Below are 21,927 nucleotides of genomic sequence, written 5' to 3' on the forward strand. Positions count from 1 at the left end.
CCGTTCATTGTTTTCACTCACGGGACAATGGAGGCAAATTTTTTAAATAATGAAGAATTCTGTTTTGCGGGAGAAATAGTCCATCTTGCGGGGAGACTGGGAGATTTCATCAAATTGCAGGAGGGTTGACAGGTCTGAACACGTTTACATTGCTAGAAAACTTATTCCTTTATCAGGGATGTGAGCAGATTTTCCCGAAAAAAGAGGAAAAGTCTAGGGGGGTCTTTTTAAAACATTTGATTGCATTTTAAGCAATTTCGTGCAGTTTGGACAACATTCACACCAAGAAATGTAATAAGTCAATGGCCAAAGTCAATAAGTCAAATAAACAAGATGGCAGATGCAGTAAAATTTCGAAGTTAAATCAGTACTTTAAAAAATTGGGCATAGCTTTCACGCACCTGGCTACCCGCCAGGTCTGGGAGCAATACTGCCATAAACTTCAACCCCCATCCCCCAGACACAAGGACAACTGTCACAAGCGTGCAATGTCTGACCCTAGCTTTCCCCATGTTGAAGCATATTGAAAAAAACTTACCTTGTACTTACCTTTTGATGAAAAAAACAAAACTCCATTGCAAACATGAGACATTAATACAAAATATATACCCATGACTTGGGGTTTTGGACGCTGAAGAAACATTCATAGTTTTCTCGCTTATCACATGAACAACTGTAAAACATCTCATTCACTTACAGGCTAAAAGACAACTTTATCTTAAAAACAAGCCATCAGCTGACTCTGAGTATTTGCAATTTCTGTGTGACGCCACATCCCACGTTATAGTGCAAGTATTCGTGACAGAAAACGTATGATGTCCGAAAACCTATGCTGGTGAAAGCTCTGATCGAAAACAGGACAGTCCGCGCCAATTGTCCGGTTTTCGATCACATTTTTCGGAGCGTTTTTTTTTTTTTTTAAATTATTAATTTTTTACGCGGAAGATGATTTTTGCCGAGGACTACTGTTTTAAAAAACGTGATTTTCCGCGTTTCCGCGGAGATTTCACATCCCTGCTTTATCTACAGGCTCATTACATCACCTGGAACTTTTTCATAGTTATAAAAAGTGACTTCATTGGATGAAAATTGGTTTCTAATGACGCTTTCATGCTGAAATCTGCTACAAGGTTTGTCATTGGTAAAATTTGAGCATGTGACCTAAGACAGCCAATCATATTACAGCTGTGGTACAAAGCTGGTTTTTGATAAATTTCAGAAGTAGACGAAAGATTTTTGTTAAATCGTGTTATTCTGAACGTTTTGAGCAGGAAATCATGATATATATTAAAAATGTGGAACTTTGTGAATGTATTGTGCTAGGTTACGAGCAGTGCCAAATATGTTTCATGCATATATTTTTGCATTAAACAACGTGTCTGAGCCGAGAATTCAAGGTGACAAAACCCGAGATGTCATTTGACTTACAATACACGCAATCGCACGAAAAGATGGAAACATTAACTAAGATGTAAGTTTGACAACTTTAAGATATATTTTTGTTGATTTTATTTATTACTTTGCATAATATTTTTAAAGATTTGCTTAAAACATCATTATTTTGCTCTTTGACATGTTCGATGTTGACCTGTTGTCGAAGTGTGTGTCCGAGATTTCAATAACACTGCGGGAAATAGTGAGTAATTTTTTTTTAATTCATTGATAAAAAATGATAAATTGAAATGGAATACGTATTTCAGACATTGTGAAATGTGATAGATATAATAAATTAATGATATTACAGGTAGGTCCATAAAAATATACTATTTTGATGTGACTACGGCTTGGCCGGTATACCGGCCTACGGTGTCTGCGGACTCGATGCTTCTTGGTCAGTATACCGGCCTACGGTGTTGAAGGAGTTAATGTAGCTTCATTCAGCTTTGTTGGACAGTCATACTGTAAATACAGAAAGGTCCCTGAGGCATACCTGCTGGTGACAATGATGACATCCTGGGCGATCTGTGACATTTCCTTTATACCGAGGTACACAAGACGACGCAGTGTGGTCTGCAACAACAACAACAGCACAGATGTCAATACACTACTCTTACCACGCCCACTAATACTGACACTCACACAACATATATTTGAAAAGCAAACCATACAGTACCATAACTAATACTTATGGTTGATGTGTAATTCACATGGACAATACATATACAAATAAGAGGAGTGGTTTAAAGGCAAATATAACATGTTGTCGATGTTGGATGTTTGGAGAATAAGCGTAAGTGCTCAAGAGTATTAAATGTACAAAAATTGGAAATTTTAGTATAAATTGTATATTTATATACTTATCCTATCTCAAACTTTGCATTTCTCCTTCTTCGATCCTATGTGGGAACGTGCTTGAATCATGTTTCGAGCTTCTAAAACTAAAAATAGCCAACCAAGGCCCCCTGCATCTCCATGGTTACATCCAAAAGCTAGGTCAATTATGTGCCTCTCGTGTCGCCAATCCCTGCTTGAACTGACAACATGTGCGCCTCTACAAGTTCATTTTCTTTCACAGAGCTTATTAGGCTAGATTAAATAAGACGCGGGGATGGTCGGGTGGGCTTATCGCGTGTGAGATAGGATAAGCATATAAATATACAATTTATACTAAAATTTCCAAATTTTTAAACTTATCCTAACTCACTTTGCCTTTTGAGACTGACCATATAATCACTGGGATGAATGAGCGTGGAAAGTCTTCATGTTGGAGATGAGCCTTAGTTTTAACGTGCTCCCAAGCCCGAGCGTCGGGGATGGGAGATACGAATCGGGATAGTTGAGCGTTGAATCGGTAGGCGAAGAGGTCTACTTCCAGGGCCCGATAAAGTTGACAAATCCATTGGAACGATTGTGGATAACGAGACTACTCGTTTGGTGATGGTCTGTCTGATGGGGACGTTGACGTTGGATATCCCAGGAATGTGCCGAGCACATGAATGTTGAGGGAGTCGATGAGACAAAAGAAATCGAGAGCAAGTGAGAGTTGGGACATCGACTTCGTGGATCCCATCCTGTTGATGGACCACACCACCGCCGCATTGTCGGACTGGATCATGAGGGAGGAAGACCGGAGGAGGTCTGACCAATGCGAAATCGCAAGAATTGTTGCCTTGAACTCGAGATTGTTGATGTGAAGGCAACGTTCTACATCGGACCACCGCCCTGCTACTTGCCGATCTTGAAAATGTGCTCCCCAAACGACGGTTGAAGCGTGGACGAACAGATGGAGAGACGAATGGAGTCAAGGAGACCCTGTCGCAAACGTTTGACGCAACCAGCCACCATTGAAGATGAGGGTGGAGATTCAGCGGTAGAGAAATCAGTGTGTGACAATCGTTGATCCTGATAAAGGGCGCAAAAAACATTGGAGAGGTTGCAAATGAAGTCGACCCCGTACAGTGAGCGCCTGCGCCCATGTTAGGAGGCCCAGGAGTTGTTGCCATTGGCGCAGTTGAAGCAGCTGTTTGAGTGCTAACGGTACGAGACGTTGAATCTTCACCCATCGGTCGTGGGGAACGAACATCCGACCTTGCCGAGTGTCGAACAGGGCTCCTATGAATTAGAGACGTTGAGTGGGAATGAGCTCCGACTTTTGTTTGTTGATTAGCCAGCTGAGTTGTCTGAGAAGACGCATTGTGAAGGAGAGTTGTAGACGGAGGAAATCAGCATCTGCGTTAACTTGAATGCAGTCGTCTAGATAATAATCGAACACGATCCCGCAAAGATGTAGGAACTTCGTGATGGGTCAGGTCAGGCCCATGAATGAATGTACGAAGGAGCGCGATAGACGTTATGCGAAAATGTGGTGGGGTTTCGAGGTACGTAGCGTTGAATGTCTTCATGTTGGAGATGAGCCTTAGTTTTAAACTGTCCTTTTGGGGGACAAGAAAAATGGGGGAATAAAACCCGGGGGTGGTGGAAAGTGTGACAAGACATTCGATAGCGTTTTTTACTAGTAACGTACCTACCGTTTCGATCAATGTTGGTAGCTGCCTGGATGGATACGTTCTCGATAGGGATGGAGTGTCGTAGGTGGTGATGCGATCATCGGTAATCGATACCTTTGTTGAAGCAGCTGCGTCACGAAGGGGTCTGCAAGCATGGTCAAATTGCTCGCAAAGATCTGGAGTCTTTATACGCCGATGAACACTGATCCTGTGAACTGTGTACGAGAGCACCAATTCCGCGAGCAGGAATGCTAATCCTTGAAAAGAGAGCGCCGATTGTGGGAGCGGGAATGCCTATCTGTCGTCTCGGAGGGTGAACGTTGTACCGAAGTGTGACTATCTAAAACGACCCGAGATGAAGTCGTATCGACGACCGTATCTCTAGCTCCCAGGGGGGATGCAGAGCTAGCCGAATCCAAGAGCAGGACTTTGAAAGGACTGGAGCAATCGGTCGTTGGTATAACGAGAGCAGGACCCGGGTCGGTCAGACAGACAGAGCGCACATCGACCTGCATATCTTCTTGTGGAGTTGTAGACAGGTTGCGAGAGGACGAGTCATCTGTAAGGAAGCTGTCCGAGAGGGTTTCTTCTGTGACAGAAATTACAGGTTCGACAGGATTGACTTTAGGCATGAAGAGTTGGTACTAGTACTGACTACTAGCTTTGGAATCCCCTGCTTTGGAATGGTGATCGGCAATAAGACGATGACAACATTGCAGGTAAACTTTAAAAGCCGAGTTAGTTAGTTAGTTAGGGGACATCTTCCAGAGGCAAGTGGGTGTTAACTGACTATAAAAGTCCAGTTTCCACCCTTGTCGAACTAGGCTGGTATTATGGAGTTACATTTTGGCTGGACTAACGAGTCTATGCATAGTCCAATCAAAATCGTGCACCGAAATAGAAATTCTGGTTCGTAAACTGTTGTGCAGATTTCGATCGACTGCAGGATTGGAAAGAATGTGCACCGCTAGCTCGTTGTCAACAGATATTTTCTAAATCTTTTCATGCTTTTAATCAAGGTGCTCACATGATTTGATGCACTTCGCGATGTAAGACTTGTTTTATCACAATATGGATCTTGATTATCAATCTTGACTGGGCGCAACCGTTTTGTTAGAAGCAAATGCAAGTGATACGAGAGGTTGAATCTGATTGGTCAATAGGAGAGGCATAGAAAGGGCATAACTCGTAATAGCCACTGGTGGCGCTACGATCGAGCCCAGGAATTCCAGCCTAGTTCGGCAAGGGTAGAAACTGGACTTTTAAAGTCAGTTAACTCTCTTAACGCGGGAAGATGGTTAGGGAATGACATTCCGCACATCGGGAATCCAGGGTGCACTGTCCCCGACAGTCGCAACATAATGATTGGGGATCCGACGTGGAATATGTATGTCTGAATTCCTTACAAGCAGGACGTTGATTGTCCTTCTTTCCCATTCTAGTTTAGAGGTGCACACGTGGTCAGTTCAAGCAGGCACTGCATGCACGAGAGGCAAGTAATTGACCTAGCTTTTGGACGTAACCATGGAGATGCGGGGGGCTTGGGTGGCTATTTTTAGTTTTAGGAGCTGGAAACATGATTCAAGCACGTTCCCACATAGGATCAAAGAAGAAGGGAGAAATGCAAAGTGTGATATTGGATAAGTTTAAAATTTCCCCAAATTTTTAAAATTTGGGGATTTCCTAATTGACACTTAATTCCTAACTGAAATCAGTTTACTAGCGAATGTAACCCCTTGGATGTTGGCTGTCATGTGAAGCTCATCCAAACAACCATCGTCACGCATTGACTCTGTCCCAAAAGTGGAGCACATAGTGTCCAATTGCATTGTCGGTTAGTGAAATACATTAATACATGATTTTGATTAAATGTTAGTAAAATCTAAACATTTTTTACAATTTGTATACTTATCCTGCATTACTCCTAAATGCATCTATTGTTACCTTACGACAAAGAAGACAGTGCTTTGCAATGGTCCTGGATGAGAAAAAAATGTTGTTCTCGTATCAAGTGCCCTTTAGCAGGACCCATCACCACTGTCAACAGAGGAGCCTGTGGTCAGAAGGATGGATAGGTATATGCAGGTAAGCATCCTGCAAGTCGAGGCTGATCAGGGAATTGAAAGCGCTGATGCTGGTTCTGCTGAAGGTTGTGAGGCGGAAGAAAGGTGGATACTCCAGGTAGCGCTCGTTGAACACAGAGAGATTGTGCATCATCCGCATCTTGTCAGAGTCCTTCTTGGGTACAAGTAGGATGGGAGAGTAAAGCCTGGTGTAATGCTGGGGCGTGTACAATCTCTACAGCTCATTTCTTCAACAAGATGTTTACGTTGGATTTCAGTAGCAGATGTTGTTCCCTTGGATAAGCCCAAGGTGGAGGAGCTGTGGTCAACAGTGGATCTTCAGCTAAGTTCAGAAGGTAGCACAAAACATTGAGTATGAAGGTGTCCTTCAGTACGGACCAGTTCTGGCAAAAGAGGGTCAATCTCCAAATTGGGACAACCCGGGTAGGGAGCTGCCAGTCGGATTGTACAACACTCCAATGTTTCCCCCTCTCATCCCCACCCCTGCCCTGGAACTTGTGCTTTGCCTCTGCCACGCCTTCTGCCATGAAAGGAATCCTGTCTTGATCCTTGAGCGAAGATCATCTCAGCCTATAGTTGCCAGACCTGCCTGCTTGTTGGGAAAAACTCTGAGAAACATGCTCCAATGCCTTAAGAGCAGTCTTGTCCCAAGCATAATTAGAGATCTTAGCATTGTGTTTCACCCAGGACCATAGTGAAGCGCTGTCTTTTTTGGCATAAGGTAAGCAATAGATGTATTAAAGAGTAATGCAGGATAAGTGAAAAATATATGAAATATATCCTTGAAGCCAATAGTTATTCTCAAGAAGGGTTGGACTAGGAAAAGAATACTAGTAGAATGTTGTCGCTGCTTCTTCTAAACAATTTGTTTTGTCCTGCTACACAGATATAATATGTTTAGAGCTACAGACTGTTCCAAGAGTCCCGATTTGGAACATACGCACTAACAACACTGCCATATAAAATGTACATTTTGAATATCTTTATAATTATTGGTTAAGTTTCCAACGTTGTTACATGATTTAAAATATAAGCATTTGTATTTGAAGTCAGTTGTCTTCTGAAGTGAACCATATATCAATGGTGTTAGATCACTATGAAGACACTTTGCTGAATCATATAAAGTTTTATGCAGATTTTAATAAGGGATCTGTTTGGAAAACACTATTGGACAGCATGTAGCTCTGTAGCGAAGATCAAAATTGTTCATAAGGAGCAGCATAGAGATACGGTCACCGCAGCTAGGAACAGAACTGCATCAAATATGTTTTTCTCACATCTTTAGACTGAAAGAGCTTGGTCATTGCGAAAAAAGCTTCTGTTGCCTCTTTCGATCCAATACTTTCTCCCTGCAAATAAAAGAAATAATGTTACCAAGTAAAGTCCTAAAACAAAGTTGGCAAATTCATCTCACCATGCTAACAAAACAACATCAAGGATCAGAAAATCTTTGGGATTGTAGCTCACTGATTTTCTTTTCTGTATGTAACCTGAACAATCCTATAATCATGAGACTCAAGCAGCTCTGAAAATGTTTAAGCCAGAATAGCTGGAAATACTTAAGGAAGGTTGTCAGCTTTTATCAACAATTCTGTGAAGGCCCCCAAGCATTCGTTCAAATAATCAGAATTTGTATCATAGAAACATGATAAGACATGACTGAATACATATAAACAACCAGCTTTGATACTGATAATGATATGTTTAATGTCTTGACTGACCTGATTGATCAGATAAAGGAGCTTTGTGAGGATGTGGCCACATTTACGTGGGTTGATTGGAGTTTCATTAAACATCCGAGCCTGAAAAACAGAAATATAAACATCCAATCAAGACGAAAGTAATCCATATTATTCATTTATATATTGTCAATACAAAAGATATGACATTACGGAACATTTCAACAGAGTAATATTACTGATCAGGGTCCATATTCAAAAAGATTATGTAGTCAAGTCTTGTTAATACGACACTCGGCTTTATCTAATACAAATGATAGGAACCAATTAATCAGTGATATTTAGACCTGTTAGACACCAAATTACCAAAATCACTCATTCATCTGTCTCGTCAATCTGACACAGTGATCAGTGCAAACAATTTATACTTTAAATAAACAAAACAGGATCTTAAAAAATCACATGCTTACATTACCTCATTCTCATAAAAATCAGATACAAGTTCCCTCTACTGATTAGGACATCTCATTACACGCAATGTCAGAACGACTTTTCGCAAACATTGAGCAACCAATGAAATGAGTAACAGGAAGTTTATATAAGCCACTAAGAAAGCAGCTTTCTTGAGCTTTGTGGCACTAGTTTCAAACTGGCAACTTCCATTCCAGTCTATTCTTTCAAAAGTATTTTGAATCAGACAACAGTAGTTTTGTGTTCAGCTTTAGAGGTTGCATGATTAGAAAACATATTCCGCTAACAATGTAACATAACAATATGAATATTTCATTTTTGTTATTATTTGTTTGTATCGTTATCTATCGTGTAGTTGTCCAATTTTCAATCACGAACGTTGATAGAACTTAATTTTGTTTATCCGACATTCTGGTTTAATCCGACATAATCATATGCAACCAATCATGTCAGATTAACAGGACTTGATTGTATGTGAAACTGCCTATAATAATTCCTCCCTAAGATTTTTAAGAGCAACTTTGAGTTAAGTCCTACGCATATCTAAAGTAAATTCTGTGCTACTAATACAAATATTGATACTCTTTGACTGTGGAGGAATAAATTGGAGGGAACATTACATATCATGTGATGTGTCATGTTGCGCGACAGGCAGTGATGTGAAGAGGTGACCTTGATGACCTGAGGTCACCTGTTTATTTCATATAGATAAACAAATTTCAATCAATTACCGTTTACTGTGAAAAGAAATGGAATGAAAATACGAAATGAATTTTGCCAATTTTCAAAATATGTTACTTTTTAATGTGATTTACGAGATTTAATACACATTAAGACAGTGTTCACGTTTACCGGTAATTACCAGTTTCCTACCCGTAAAATTAGGCTTGGACCAGTAATTCATGTGACTGCCAGTCCCTGTGGACCGGCAAATAAAGTACCTAATAATTCTTTGTATATGAACAAAACATCGGCAATATTCATGTAAATATATTCTTCGAATGAAGTCAGCTTGTCTGTTACAATCAGGGTTTCCCCTTGTCTATTTTTAGTTATTTCTTCAAGGTTAAATATATATTTGTTGCGACTTTGTCTTGAAATATTCAAACAAAAAAGAGAAAATTGTGGCTGAAATTTGAAAGGCAAAGCCAAAATGTTGAAACACTTTGGTCTATAACAAATGGCTGGTAACATTGATGAACCAAATATTACAGTCTGTTACGAGTGCGCTTCGGAATTTAAAAATTAGAATAGCCCATCCCTTGTGTCTGAATGTCATGCATTGTATATGAACAACAAAACTACAAAATTCAACTTGTCCCAAAGTCTAACATACCAGGTGAGGAAACTTGGAGTGGGCATGATACTTCTGCACCCTGTAGTCATAATAATCAGTTTTTGTTTCCATAGTAATCACTCAATTAGTTGATTTATCATGACAGATAATGGCATAACTGAGAAAAACATTTCAATTTCCAAAACATACCTCTTGCAAAACAGTGCTCTTTTCCAGATTGCCAAACGGATTCCCTCCACCTGAAATGAATAGCAAAATAAAAATGCCTGATTATTTAAATTGGAAAAGACATCGTTTATTCATTCTAGCCAATGTATCCAACAACAGAATACCAAAGGGCTGACAGCAGGAAGTCACAAGCATGAATAACATTCACACGATGTAAACTATATTCCCCACATTGAATAATAGACTGTAGAACAAATTAAGAACAAATTACTTATAAAAAACATAAAACTTATGCTTAAGAATAAATTTCACATGCACTGGAAAAGTTTCATCAGTCAACTTCAGTGTATGCATGATCAGAGCGTTTTGTATGTATATCTACACAGTTTTTTCCAGGGCTCTTGTAAACATGGTGAAACAATTTCCAATCCATATTTTTTACCAAACTTTTGAGACCTATAGTGTTAGTGCGATATTGTAGAGCGTGATAGCGAGGGATCACTGTAAGTTAACCTGCGGTCTTTTGTTTCAAATGAGTAAGCTAGTGAAGGATAGAGTAGCCTCCCTTTGCTTCATTAGCACTTTATCTACAATGAACAATTTACAATGCCAGTACCGCACATGTCAGATCATGTCACAGCTAGCGGTCTATTTAAGTTTCTTCAGCGGTGGGGACAAACTTAAACGGGAGGCGGAGCCAAATTCTGAAAATTCAAATGAATCTATATCGGCCAAGAAGTATGACGAGTGTAAACGAAAACGACATTCATCGCTGAGTGGAAAGACCATGACACGGCAGAAGTCATGAAGTGCACCATCTGTTCCAAGAACCCAAACATACAAGCTTGCGATCGAATACGACCTTTTATTGATGGATGTTTAAATTTCAGAATTGAATGAATATTTGAAAAGTCACAATACATCAGGTATACACTAACATTTTACTGAATTTATTAGTTTGATTTTGAGCAAGTACATTTTAAAATGTGGCAAGTAAGATTGTTGGTCATACTTGCCCTTGGTAAAGTAACATATTTCATAAATTTTAAACATCTGAACTTAGCTTTTTTTGCCATACTAATCTTTCCAAAGTAGAACATTGTTATGTAAAGATAATAGCAGTGGCACCCTTCAGACATAATTGAACACAAGGCCTACTTGCATCAATCATACTTTCTAACTCAAAAAAGCAAAGCTGTGTAAATGACTTCAGATGAAAAGTATCTAGTAACTTGACAATGCAATTCCCGCTTCAGATACAGGAATGGGCAAGGTTGGCCACATAATGGGATCATGTGTTAACTACTTTCTCATTGGCTGCTCGATTACTGCTTTTTCCTAAAGCCGAAAGTTGTCATGTTGTGAGTTTGTATCCTTGACCTGTTGAAGATAGTATTCCTTATGCCAATTAGTCCCACAATATGGCTGAAGGAGTCGTTGCCAGCACAGGTACTACAGATAGGTAAGTTTCTGTATACAGAAATGTACCCTAGCCACAATCAGAATACAGAAAGGTACCCACTGCCCTAAACGGCGGAAAGTCCATGTTCCTCCACCTGAAACTGGTTGTTGTTGTCGTTCTGGTCTGCCTGATGAAGAGTGCATGCTGGTTAATGCTGTGCATCATGGAATATTAGAGTAATGTATTTATGTCACTGTGTATGCTCGTTTGTTATACGACATGCTGGAATGTATCTCATATAATAGCAAGACAATTCAGATCCATTTATGGAAAGGAAATATACTAATTTAACTGCAGTTTGGCAACCGCGATGTGCCGTATATGTAAGCACTCAAGGAGCCAGTTAAGCGCATTGCACAATACGGCCTGCAGCAGAATGGACCCATCCTTGGGTGCCTTTCTGTATTCGGATTTTAGCAAGGGTACATTTCAGTATACAGAAACGTAAATGGGGTGCATATCTGTACTATCTGTGTCGACAATGACCCCCTCAGCCACAATATGGTGTTGAAAATGCTTGACAGGATAGCTTATTTTACGTGATTAATCCCCCTATAAAATTGTGAGCAAGACATAGGTTGGATCCTGGATCGCATGTCCTAGATATATCTCTGGATAACTTGTGTGAGAAAGCCAGAACCCATCCTGGCTCTTGGCTAGATAACTCGAGGATACACAAGTGATTATTTACCACAGGGTTAGAAATTAATACTAGCCCGCTAGCACAGGGCTAGTTCAAATTCTTGTTGGCTAGTACCTTCCCCACTGTTTTGACATTACATGGGCATTTTATCTTTTCCTGGGCTAGTAAAGCTTTGAGTTGGGAAATTCTCACGCATTCATATAAAATGTTGATAAAAATATAATTTTTCAAAATACATACTCTCTAAGACCATTAAAATGGTCTTAAAATCATTCAAAACCAGTTTTCGTTAGCCGATGGGCCGGCGGATGGGGTTCGACAGTCAAGACATGATCCAACATCAAGAGTCTTGGCTACAATAACATATAGATCTACCTTAAAACATACATATAGTAAATTAATATCACTCACCATCTTCTTCTTCTTTCTTGTCTCTCTTAAGCATATGCATCGTTAGTTTTCTTTGCTATTTCAACTTAAATAGATCTATATAACAAAACAGTGTGACTTCCACATACACAGATTCCACGTCACTTTGATCTACAATGCGCATGTCGGAAATGACTTCCTGTCGGTGGTAGGGAGTAATCATTGTGTAAATGTGCATTCAACGTGATCACTGCAAGACCGCTCTATGTGGAACCACGAGCTAATATTACATTAAGACAATGACATATAACGACAACGCCATAGGATATTGAGAAGCAGGAGTTCATATACTTAAACAGATGCCCGACAGTCCATTACCAAGAGACTAAGCACATAAAGATCTAAAGAGTCCTTGAGGAGACTGAACAAAAGGTCTTCTTCCCTTTGACCACGAACTCGGAGTCTAGAAACTTGCATATTGTACATCAATAATAATATTACTAAAATTAATTAAATGTTTATAGGGTGAATAAAGGAAAGAAAACAAACTTAAGTAATAAAAAATACGTTGTTTATTTGCATTAAATAAAGTATTTAAGTGTAACTCCATTGCATATTTAGCGGAATCATCCCCAACCTCACCAAACGAGCCATCAACCTTTCTTCTGATGACCCCAAACCTGAGATCGAACGCCTCCGCCAAGTCTTCACCCACCTCAACAATTATCCACCCAATCTCGTCGACAAAGTCATCTCCTTTGGACTCCACCCCACGCCCAGATCTGCGACCCTTAAACAATAATCAGCGCCCTCCAATTCATAGGAAAAGCCTCCCACATCATCAGCCGCCTCCTCGAACAGCAAGCCAATATTGACACCTACTTCAAAAGTTCTACCTCCCTCAATACCCTACTAAGAGCCAACGGCAGGAGCACAACCAAACCTAAACATACCAGGTGAGCCTAAAGGTGTAATTTATAAAATTGACTGCAACTGTGGACAATCTGATGTAGGTGAAACATCCCGTCCCATCAACACCAGAATCAAAGAGCACAAAACCTCAACCATCAAATCAGACAGCAAATCAACAATCTCGGACCATATCAGCAACTGCCCTAATGACGATATCAACTGGCACAACGTCCAAATCCTCTCCAACAACCTCCATGATTTTACAAAAAGAAAACTAACAGAAGCAGTCCACTTTCGCCGCCACAAGCCATCAATCAACAGATACCAAGGCTATTTCATCCCATCCGCCTACTATGAACTCATTAAGCAATAACCACTACACCTATACAAACTTGTCCTGTTTAGTTGGCTTCATGTCCCATTGGCTTCCACCTTTATGTTCTCTGTCCATCATGGTGTGGCAGTATTATCTTTCTGTTGTCATTACTTACTCTTGTTATCCCACTCATGTATGGAATTGTTGTTACTGTTAACCCTCTACTGTTAATCATCCACCTACCATATATAGTTTGTACAATGTTCCTCATTCCAAATCTCAAAATTCCAAAATTCTATATAAGCAACCCCTAAAGCCCCCTCTTGAAACAAATAGAGTTCATTTGGATCCCCGCCCATGTAGGAATCTTTGGAAATGAAAAGGCAGATAAAGCAGCAAAATTATCCCTTAAACTCCCAGAAATAAGCTTAAACTTACCCAGCTCAAAATCAGAAATCAAAAGTGTCACTAAACAAAAAATTAACAAAAAATGGCAAAATATATACCAAAACTCAAATAGCCAAATCAGGAAAGTACTCAAAAAAACCCTAAATAAACCCAAAATACTACACCCATCCAAAAAAATCGACAGAATAATTACCAAACTACAAACAGGCCACACCAAACTAAATAATCACCGTAAAATAGCTAAACTACACACAACAGGAAACTGCCCACATTGCAAACAACAAGAAACACCAGAACACGTACTCATTCACTGCACACACTACCAAACACACCGAACAACACTACAGACCACCCTAAATCTTAAAACCGGACTTACACTAGAATCAATCCTAAATCCACAAAATAAATTAGAAAAATTCAAAGCCTTAGGCATATACCTAATAAAAACAGGACTAATTAGTCGCATTTAAACCCCAAATAAAATATTAAAACCAAACCTACCTTATTTGATAACCACCCAACACACACAGCTCCCTTAGTTCGTCCCCCACCCACTCTTGGCATTCTTTCCAAATCTCAAAATTTCAAAATTACTATATAAGTAACCCCTAAAGCCCCCTCCTGGGTTGCACAAACTCACTTTTCCCCTTTTTGGAAACACATTAAATGGCCTGGCCGGGCCCGTGTGCGACATACGCTTGCAGTCGGAAAGCGCACGTTAAATCTCCAATATAAGTAAGTAAGACCCCCTCTTGGGTTGCACACACCACTTTCGCCCCTTTCGGAAACACATTAAATGGCCTGGCCGGGCCCGTGTGCGAAATACGCATCGGTCGGAAAGCGCACGTTAAATCTCCAAAGTAAGTAAGTAAGTAAGTCCTCATTCCTCAACAGTATAAGGATCTATCTATACCGAAACGTCGCCTTTACAGTATTAAAGAAGTTGTTGTCCATAAATTGTGTCTACTTTGTTATATTTAGCGTATTTAAACAAAAACTGTTTAAGCCAATACTTTCGCATTTTGATGCTACTTTGTAAAAGGAAATTATTTAGGACTTGTGGTACGAACTTACATATACATCCATTTCATCTACATCTATTATGATGTTTGATTATGGTTCAATAAAGGATTGACGTAACTCATGCTGAGTCACATTGAGATAACGTTGTTTTTCTTAGCCAAGGATGTTGAAATACTGTTTGTTTGTTTTATTTAATTAAAAAGACATGAATAGGTAAGTGTAGTTTGGTTAAACGTTGCTTTGAACAGTATTTCAGTTATATTACGGCGTGTCAGCTGGGTGTGGGATGTCTTTGCATCATATATATATATATATATATATATATATATATACGAATTGCGGTGCTTTAGACGATTGGGGCCGTGCCTGTATGCAAAATGAATGGGTTAACTCGAAAATAGATGACCATTAAGACAAAAAGGTTGAAAACATTATGATATAATGCTTATATTGATTCGTTAGGGAAGAGAATATATGGATGTCAACTTCTTTATTATGATGAACACAACTTTTCGGAGTATATGCTTACTCCTTCATCAGGTGAATGGATGCCATGAGGCAGAGAGCATATATATGTACATGTAAGGACAACAAAATTAGTAAGATAACAAAAGGTGGAAAATGACAAAGGGTAGAAACTAACAAGGGAAGCCAACATATGACTGGCGGTGATAGGTGATTAGCAATAGACAATGGAAGCCAACACTTTACAGTAATTAACGCTGATAGTATGGAAGCCAGTATTTAAGTTATCATAGGTAAATAATAGGCAATGGACGAGGCTCTAAAGTCCGTGTGCGAAATACGCGTCAGTCGGAAAGCGCACGTTAAATCTCCAAAGTAAGTAAGTAAGTAAGTAAGTAAGGCTCTAAATTATTAGTGTATATTACACACTGGCGGACCCAGGAGTGTTAGGAAGAGGGGCGTGTGCATGTTACATGGGACTGAGCTTCTCCACAAAACCTGTCCCATGTACAATCAGTTGAATTACTTACCTGGTCCTGCAGTGACGAGACGCATGGGTGCATTGCTTTCAAGAGTGACACTACCTAGGACGCATACTGATATATATATATATATATATATATATATATATATATATATATATATATATATGTGTGTGTGTGTGTGTGTGTGTGTGTGTGTGTGTGTGTGTGTGTGTGTGTGTGTGTGTGTGTGTGTTATAGTACTTAAACTACACATGCTTGTCTTGGCATTGTGTTGATTGCAGATACCTTTCCTCTTCACAAACTCGTGTCAATATCTGAACTTTAAGTAATCGTAAAATATGAAGCAAATATATTTCAGTCGGCTTCATTAATATAATAGCGGCCCATATGACATAGTGTTACAATATTTAACAATGTATCGGTTGAGTTCGAAAACCTGAATAGACTAGTGCTTCATTGCGAGACAAACGGTTGACACATCTGACATAGTGTGGGATGCGAAATGGAGGTTAATTAAAGTGAGAACTTCGCGTGATGGTGAAAGTAGCAAGTCTGTCGTGTGAATAAATTATCAAGCTTAGCTGCGTATGGATGAACGATCAATACAGACAAACACTAGCTTGATGGCACAGCGAAGTTGGCTGCTGTGCTGTACATGTTTAATTAGTATGAGCATTGTTTTTCACCGTTTCTATGTGTGTGGCAGTACACAAAACTGTATACTCCGCGTCGGCAAGCCTGTAAATTAGTATCGACCTGTCTGTGTAGGCATGCAGACCCAACATTGTAGACTGTCATGCCCAAAACGTCTTGAGTGTGTACACAACCATGGCGACAATAAATATATAACATAATATTCACGAGAAAACTGGCGTCATATGTACATTATATTTAAAGTACACCCAAGCCCGTGCTAAAGTTGACGAATCGATACAGTGCAAGTGATAACCAAAGCAGTGAGCATTGTCTTAGCTGTAGACATGCACCTGATAGAGTACATTGTTCTCCGACGCCGCCTGTGTTACATTTCACTTTTATGTATATACACTTGTGTACAGCAGGTCGATAACCCACAGTAACGATCATCAGCACAGACCCGAGCCAATCTAAGTCTGGCGTTGTTTCACAGATAATAATATAAGAGCATTATTCCTTATACATGACGATTTATGTCGGCGAGTGAAAGGCGCTTAATTACCTACCCATATCCATGCATGCATGATGCACTGCTGGTATACATTTCTGTAGTTTTTGGTGGCAATTAAGTGTTAATAATGAACAGTTTTAACTTCATTGGTTGTTGGTATTTCGTGTTATGTAACGTTCATTGTTTGTAGGTTGCACTACCCTTTTTTAGCAACACTGTGTTTAGAAAATTTATTTATGCCTTGACAAGACTTAGTGTTATTGATATTGTTAGGTATAAGGAACAGTCACTAATATAATACTAAAATAATGTTTACAATAACACGAATCCATTATATATATATATATATATATATATATATATATATATATATATATATATATATATATGCCCAAATGACTGCCTTAAACAACTATACACACTTCAGGAACAGCGTAACCAAGATGAAATATAATCTGTACTCTCAAAGAAAACTTGACACCAGTAATTAATTATTCCTATTTTGATCACTTGTCTGTACATATGTAATAAAGCCTTTGTGAATCCATCGGATCTTATTTGGCCCAACGTAAATATTGATTTTACATGTCATCTGTATTAGAAGGACAATACGGTACTGACACAACAATGGGATATTCTTGTAAATTAATATCAGTTGTAATGTATGATTTGTAAATATGAATAAACCTCTGTATTACAACCGTTCGGCGAAACTGAATAACACCTCGTCGAGTAGGTAAGGCAAGTTATGTTTCCTCTGCTTATTACGTGACATGACATGCGCTGTGTTGTGTATGTTATATCCCCCGACCACAGCTTTGTTGACTCACGTGACCGCAGTTTCCATGACGTCACGCACATGACGTCTCGCCAACCAGGGTCTCACTTGGCAACCGGAGTCCATTCTTCCTTTCGAAAAATAGCAACACTCTGTTGTGGAAATTAGTCCGTCAAATCGGACCATAATTTGCAGTTTCGGACGTAAATCGGCATTTTGGACAACGATTTATCACTATGACACTGGGGATGTAGCGGTATCAGACTTTCCGTTGTGTAACGGGTCGTTTCAATGGAAGAATGTCCATACGGGTCATCCCTCAGCCAAGTCAAAGGACTCGCTCTATGCTAACAACGGGAGATATGTTCACCACACACAACGCAATCATTGACCCTGCGACTCATCATCTCCCAGCTATAACCGCCAACCAAACAGTCGGAGGTGGGCCACATGTGAGTAGCGGAGGGGTAAAGGTACAGCAAATGTATGAAAATAAAAACCTCCCTGACAAACGAGAGATCCAATATGGCGGCGACCGCGGAGAACAAACCGATCATCCCCATCAGTCTACCGGTCATACTCAGTCCCTCCCGTCCGTACCTCCACGGCCAAGCTCGAGCGGAGGTAGTGTCACGAGTAAAGGCGGGTCGGCAGCACGTAGAGGTAACTGTATGAGCCCTGAAACTGCAATGAAGCAATACATGCATAAACTCAGTTCATTTGAACATCATGAAATTTTTAATTACTCTCAAATATTTTTCGTGGGCCAAAATGCAAAGAAAAGACAAGGGGTTATTGGAGGTGCAAATAACAATGGATATGATGATGAAAATGGTTCATACATTCATGTCCCACATGATCATATATCTTATCGCTATGAAGTGCTGAGAGTCATAGGAAAAGGTAGTTTTGGTCAGGTTGTCAAAGTCTATGATCACAAGCAAGGACAACATGTTGCATTGAAAATGGTCAGAAATGAGAAAAGATTTCACCGCCAAGCTAAAGAAGAAATTAGAATATTAGAACATTTGAAGAAACAAGATAAGGATAATACTATGAACATTGTCCACATGTATGAAGAATTCACCTTCAGAAATCACACATGTATCACATTTGAACTGCTGAGTATGAACTTGTATGAACTAATAAAGAAGAACAAATTCCAGGGATTCAGTTTGCAGCTTGTACGCAAATTTGCACACTCCATATTGCAATGTCTAGATGCTTTGTACAAGAACCGTATCATTCACTGTGATCTCAAACCAGAAAACATTCTCTTGAAACAACAAGGCAGAAGTGGCATCAAGGTTATTGATTTTGGATCTAGCTGCTATGAGCATCAGAGAATATATACTTACATACAGTCAAGGTTTTACAGAGCACCAGAAGTGATATTGGGTGCCAAGTATGGCATGCCGATCGATATGTGGAGCTTGGGGTGTATCCTTGCAGAATTGCTAACTGGATACCCACTGTTTCCTGGTGAAGATGAAGGCGACCAGCTAGCTTGCATTATTGAGCTTCAAGGCATGCCACCACAAAAACTCCTGGATGGGTCAAAAAGGGCTCGCAATTTCATCAGTTCCAAGGGATATCCTCGATACTGCACAGTGACCACATTACCAGATGGAAGCATTACACTCCATGGGGGTAGATCTCGCAGAGGTAAAGAAAGAAAGCCTCCAGGAACTAAAGATATTGTCTCTGCTTTAAAAGGTTGTGATGATCCAATGTTTTTGGACTTCCTCAAACGTAGTTTGGATTGGGACCCAGCTACAAGAATGACACCAGGCCAAGCACTGAGACATGCTTGGTTAAGACGTCGCCTACCAAAGCCGCCTCCGTCAAATGATAACAGGTTGGACTCCGGAGCTCGACGAAATTCATCAGGGAACCGAAGCTCGGTCCAGAAACTTGCCAACACCACAGTTACAACGAGTGGCAAGTCAAGACAGATAGGCCTACCAGATGATGTCATTAACACTAGAACAAAACTGCCACAAATTGGATCAACATTATAAATTTAATTACAGAAGAGTCAGGATACAGTGTTGTGTCATGATTAATAAAGGTTGAAACCTAAGCCGTCCATTGCTGCTTGAAGCTTCAGTGTGATAAAATCTTCACAAGCCAAATTCCTTAAGGCATATCACGGTGCAAGATCTTTTAACTTTTAATCATGTGTAATAGTTGTGAAGAAACTTTACAAATAGTCTGAGATCTGTTTGAATTTGTGGAACACCAAGGATACAACAAGGATGAACCGTCTGCAACAAGTATCAGTGTCTAAAAGCATGATGTGTATTGTTTTCATGCACTCACAGGAAGTACAGTTTGTGCACCAACAGTTTGTTTCAACATGGTTTTCTTTTAAGTTGTGATAAAGCTTCATGGAAGTGAGTTTTATTTTTACCAGCCAATATCTGTGATGTGACTAAATGCAATATAATCAGGGTCCAGATGGTTGATAATTCATGTGTGTGGAACAAACTATCTTTTCTTACCAATGGTTTCAGTGCCCAAGTTGAAAACCACAAGTAGACTTGTAACTGACAATTTATCTAAATTCTTTATCCTGTGATTAAGGACGAATTATAGTGACATGCACTATGTGATTAGTCAGTGTAAGAACATCACCAATGTGCAGCAGTTTGTTACTTGAGTATCAAAATTTGGTATAGTTAGTGCATAATGTAATTAAGTGGAACCAGGTTGTCAAGTGTTACTGCACTTTCCTTCCTTTAGCCTACTGCAATGCACAATCGAAAGGTGTCTCAAGATCAAAATGTGATATCACTACTAAACTAGGTCACTTATTTTACAATCCCATCATTTCCAGTGTGTGCTACTTGTGTTGATTATTGTTGTTTGAAGTGGTGAATGCTCTGTGTATAATATTAAGTCAGCTGTTAATGGCTCATTGTACATATATGACATAGTTATATCCTTGTACAGTTTTAATATAACACATATTATTATCATGATGAATGAAACAGGATTTTAGTCTGATTTGTATTTTAGGAGTGATAACTCTTTTTAGATTGTCAATAAAATATTTTTAAATGAAGTGTAAAACAAGTTTAACTCAATTAAATCAGTAAGAACACTAATGGTATGTCTTGTTCTGAAGTAAGTGCTTATCTAATGTGTGATTTGTTTTACTGGTTTTATTCTGACAACCATTTTGATAACTGAATGTTTTTATTGGGCATTTATTTTTTTATGTGATTCCTGAAGTGTGAAGATTAGATATGGTTACTTTCTAATATGTTATTATTGTCTCTTTCACTTTATGTATGTTCCATTTCAAAACCAGAGTTTGAGCTATGAGTGTAGATCATAATGAAATTTTAAGTTTCGTTTGCTCCAGGTTATTGGTTAACTTAGAAGTGGAATGAACCTACAAGTAAGGTATATATTTGTTTTGAATAGGTCAAGGAAGTTTGCCAGGTATTGTCAGCATAATCAACAACACTTAGATTAATGAACTGTATCTATATCTTATTCAGTTTATTGATAAACAAACAACAACAGTCATTAAGTTTCTCTGTCAATTTTGTTTCTTTGGACATGTTGTTCAAATTGATTCATCAGGGTTCTCAAATGAAAGCTTTTATTTAAGTTGGTGTCCAAGAAAGAGAAGGGTAGCAGTGGGACAGAAAATGACGAGGTAAAGGACTACATCAGTGAGCAACTTTTTGTAATGAGTTTATGAAAAACTCTCATGGTCAGGCCCAATGGAAACATTCATAAAGTCTTCACTGATATTGTGAAATCATATCACTGATTGTCGTATTAAAATTATTTTTCAAGGACTCTCTTTTAACATTCTGTCACAATTTTATTATGACCATTACATGGTTGAAAGAATATTATTTATATGTCTACCTTATGTTTAATAGAGAAATATAAACAAATCGGTGGCAATTTGTAGTTTTTTGTTCAGACTTGTTAGATGTCTACACTATGGTTGAGAAAACATGACAATAACATGTGTGGAATGTTGGTGCATAGGTGTTACAATGATCCGAGACTACACACACCCAAAGGATTTGGAGGCAGAATTATAAATGAGGAAGGAAGTGGTATTAGTTGATACTTAGGTCAACAGCATGGTTTGTTACTTGCTAACAACCACTGACATGATATGGCTGGAATGGCAGAAGCTTCAAACAACATTCACTCGCTCATTGAGGCTCTACAAGTGTTACAGTGACAAGATCCTAGGTGTAATCCAATAACATTCTGTATCGCTGATTCTGCTATCCATGGT

At 39.2% G+C, this 21,927-nt stretch overlaps 2 protein-coding genes across 2 annotated transcripts in view; one reads left to right on the forward strand and one right to left on the reverse strand.

Annotated features, from left to right (window-relative positions):
- LOC139446052 (coatomer subunit gamma-2-like) overlaps positions 1 to 12,306 on the reverse strand; it is a 51,745-nt gene extending 39,439 nt beyond the window's left edge. The window contains exons 1-5 of the mRNA XM_071227320.1: positions 12,163 to 12,306; positions 9,668 to 9,717; positions 7,753 to 7,833; positions 7,309 to 7,380; positions 1,931 to 2,010 (exon numbers count right to left, since the gene is read on the reverse strand). Of these exons, the coding sequence (XP_071083421.1) occupies positions 1,931 to 2,010; positions 7,309 to 7,380; positions 7,753 to 7,833; positions 9,668 to 9,717; positions 12,163 to 12,202 (323 nt within the window). The 5' untranslated portion in view covers positions 12,203 to 12,306. The remainder of the gene's footprint in view (positions 1 to 1,930; positions 2,011 to 7,308; positions 7,381 to 7,752; positions 7,834 to 9,667; positions 9,718 to 12,162) is intronic.
- Positions 12,307 to 17,720: 5,414 nt separating this feature from the next.
- Positions 17,721 to 21,469, forward strand: LOC139445220 (dual specificity tyrosine-phosphorylation-regulated kinase 2-like). The gene has a single exon (XM_071226358.1). The coding sequence runs from the start codon at positions 17,954 to 17,956 to the stop codon at positions 19,673 to 19,675; it is 1,722 nt and encodes a 573-aa protein (XP_071082459.1). The 5' UTR covers positions 17,721 to 17,953; the 3' UTR covers positions 19,676 to 21,469.
- The last annotated feature ends 458 nt before the right edge of the window (positions 21,470 to 21,927 follow it).

Source organism: Haliotis cracherodii, unplaced genomic scaffold, assembly GCF_022045235.1.
Source record: "Haliotis cracherodii isolate W230 unplaced genomic scaffold, xgHalCrac1.p SCAF_6, whole genome shotgun sequence".
In the NCBI taxonomy this organism is placed as follows: Eukaryota; Metazoa; Mollusca; class Gastropoda; order Lepetellida; family Haliotidae; genus Haliotis; species Haliotis cracherodii.

Excerpts from the sequence above, each read along its gene's own strand:
- LOC139445220 (XM_071226358.1), top strand. The coding sequence starts at position 17,954 with ATGTCCATACGGGTCATCCCTCAGCCAAGTCAAAGGACTCGCTCTATG.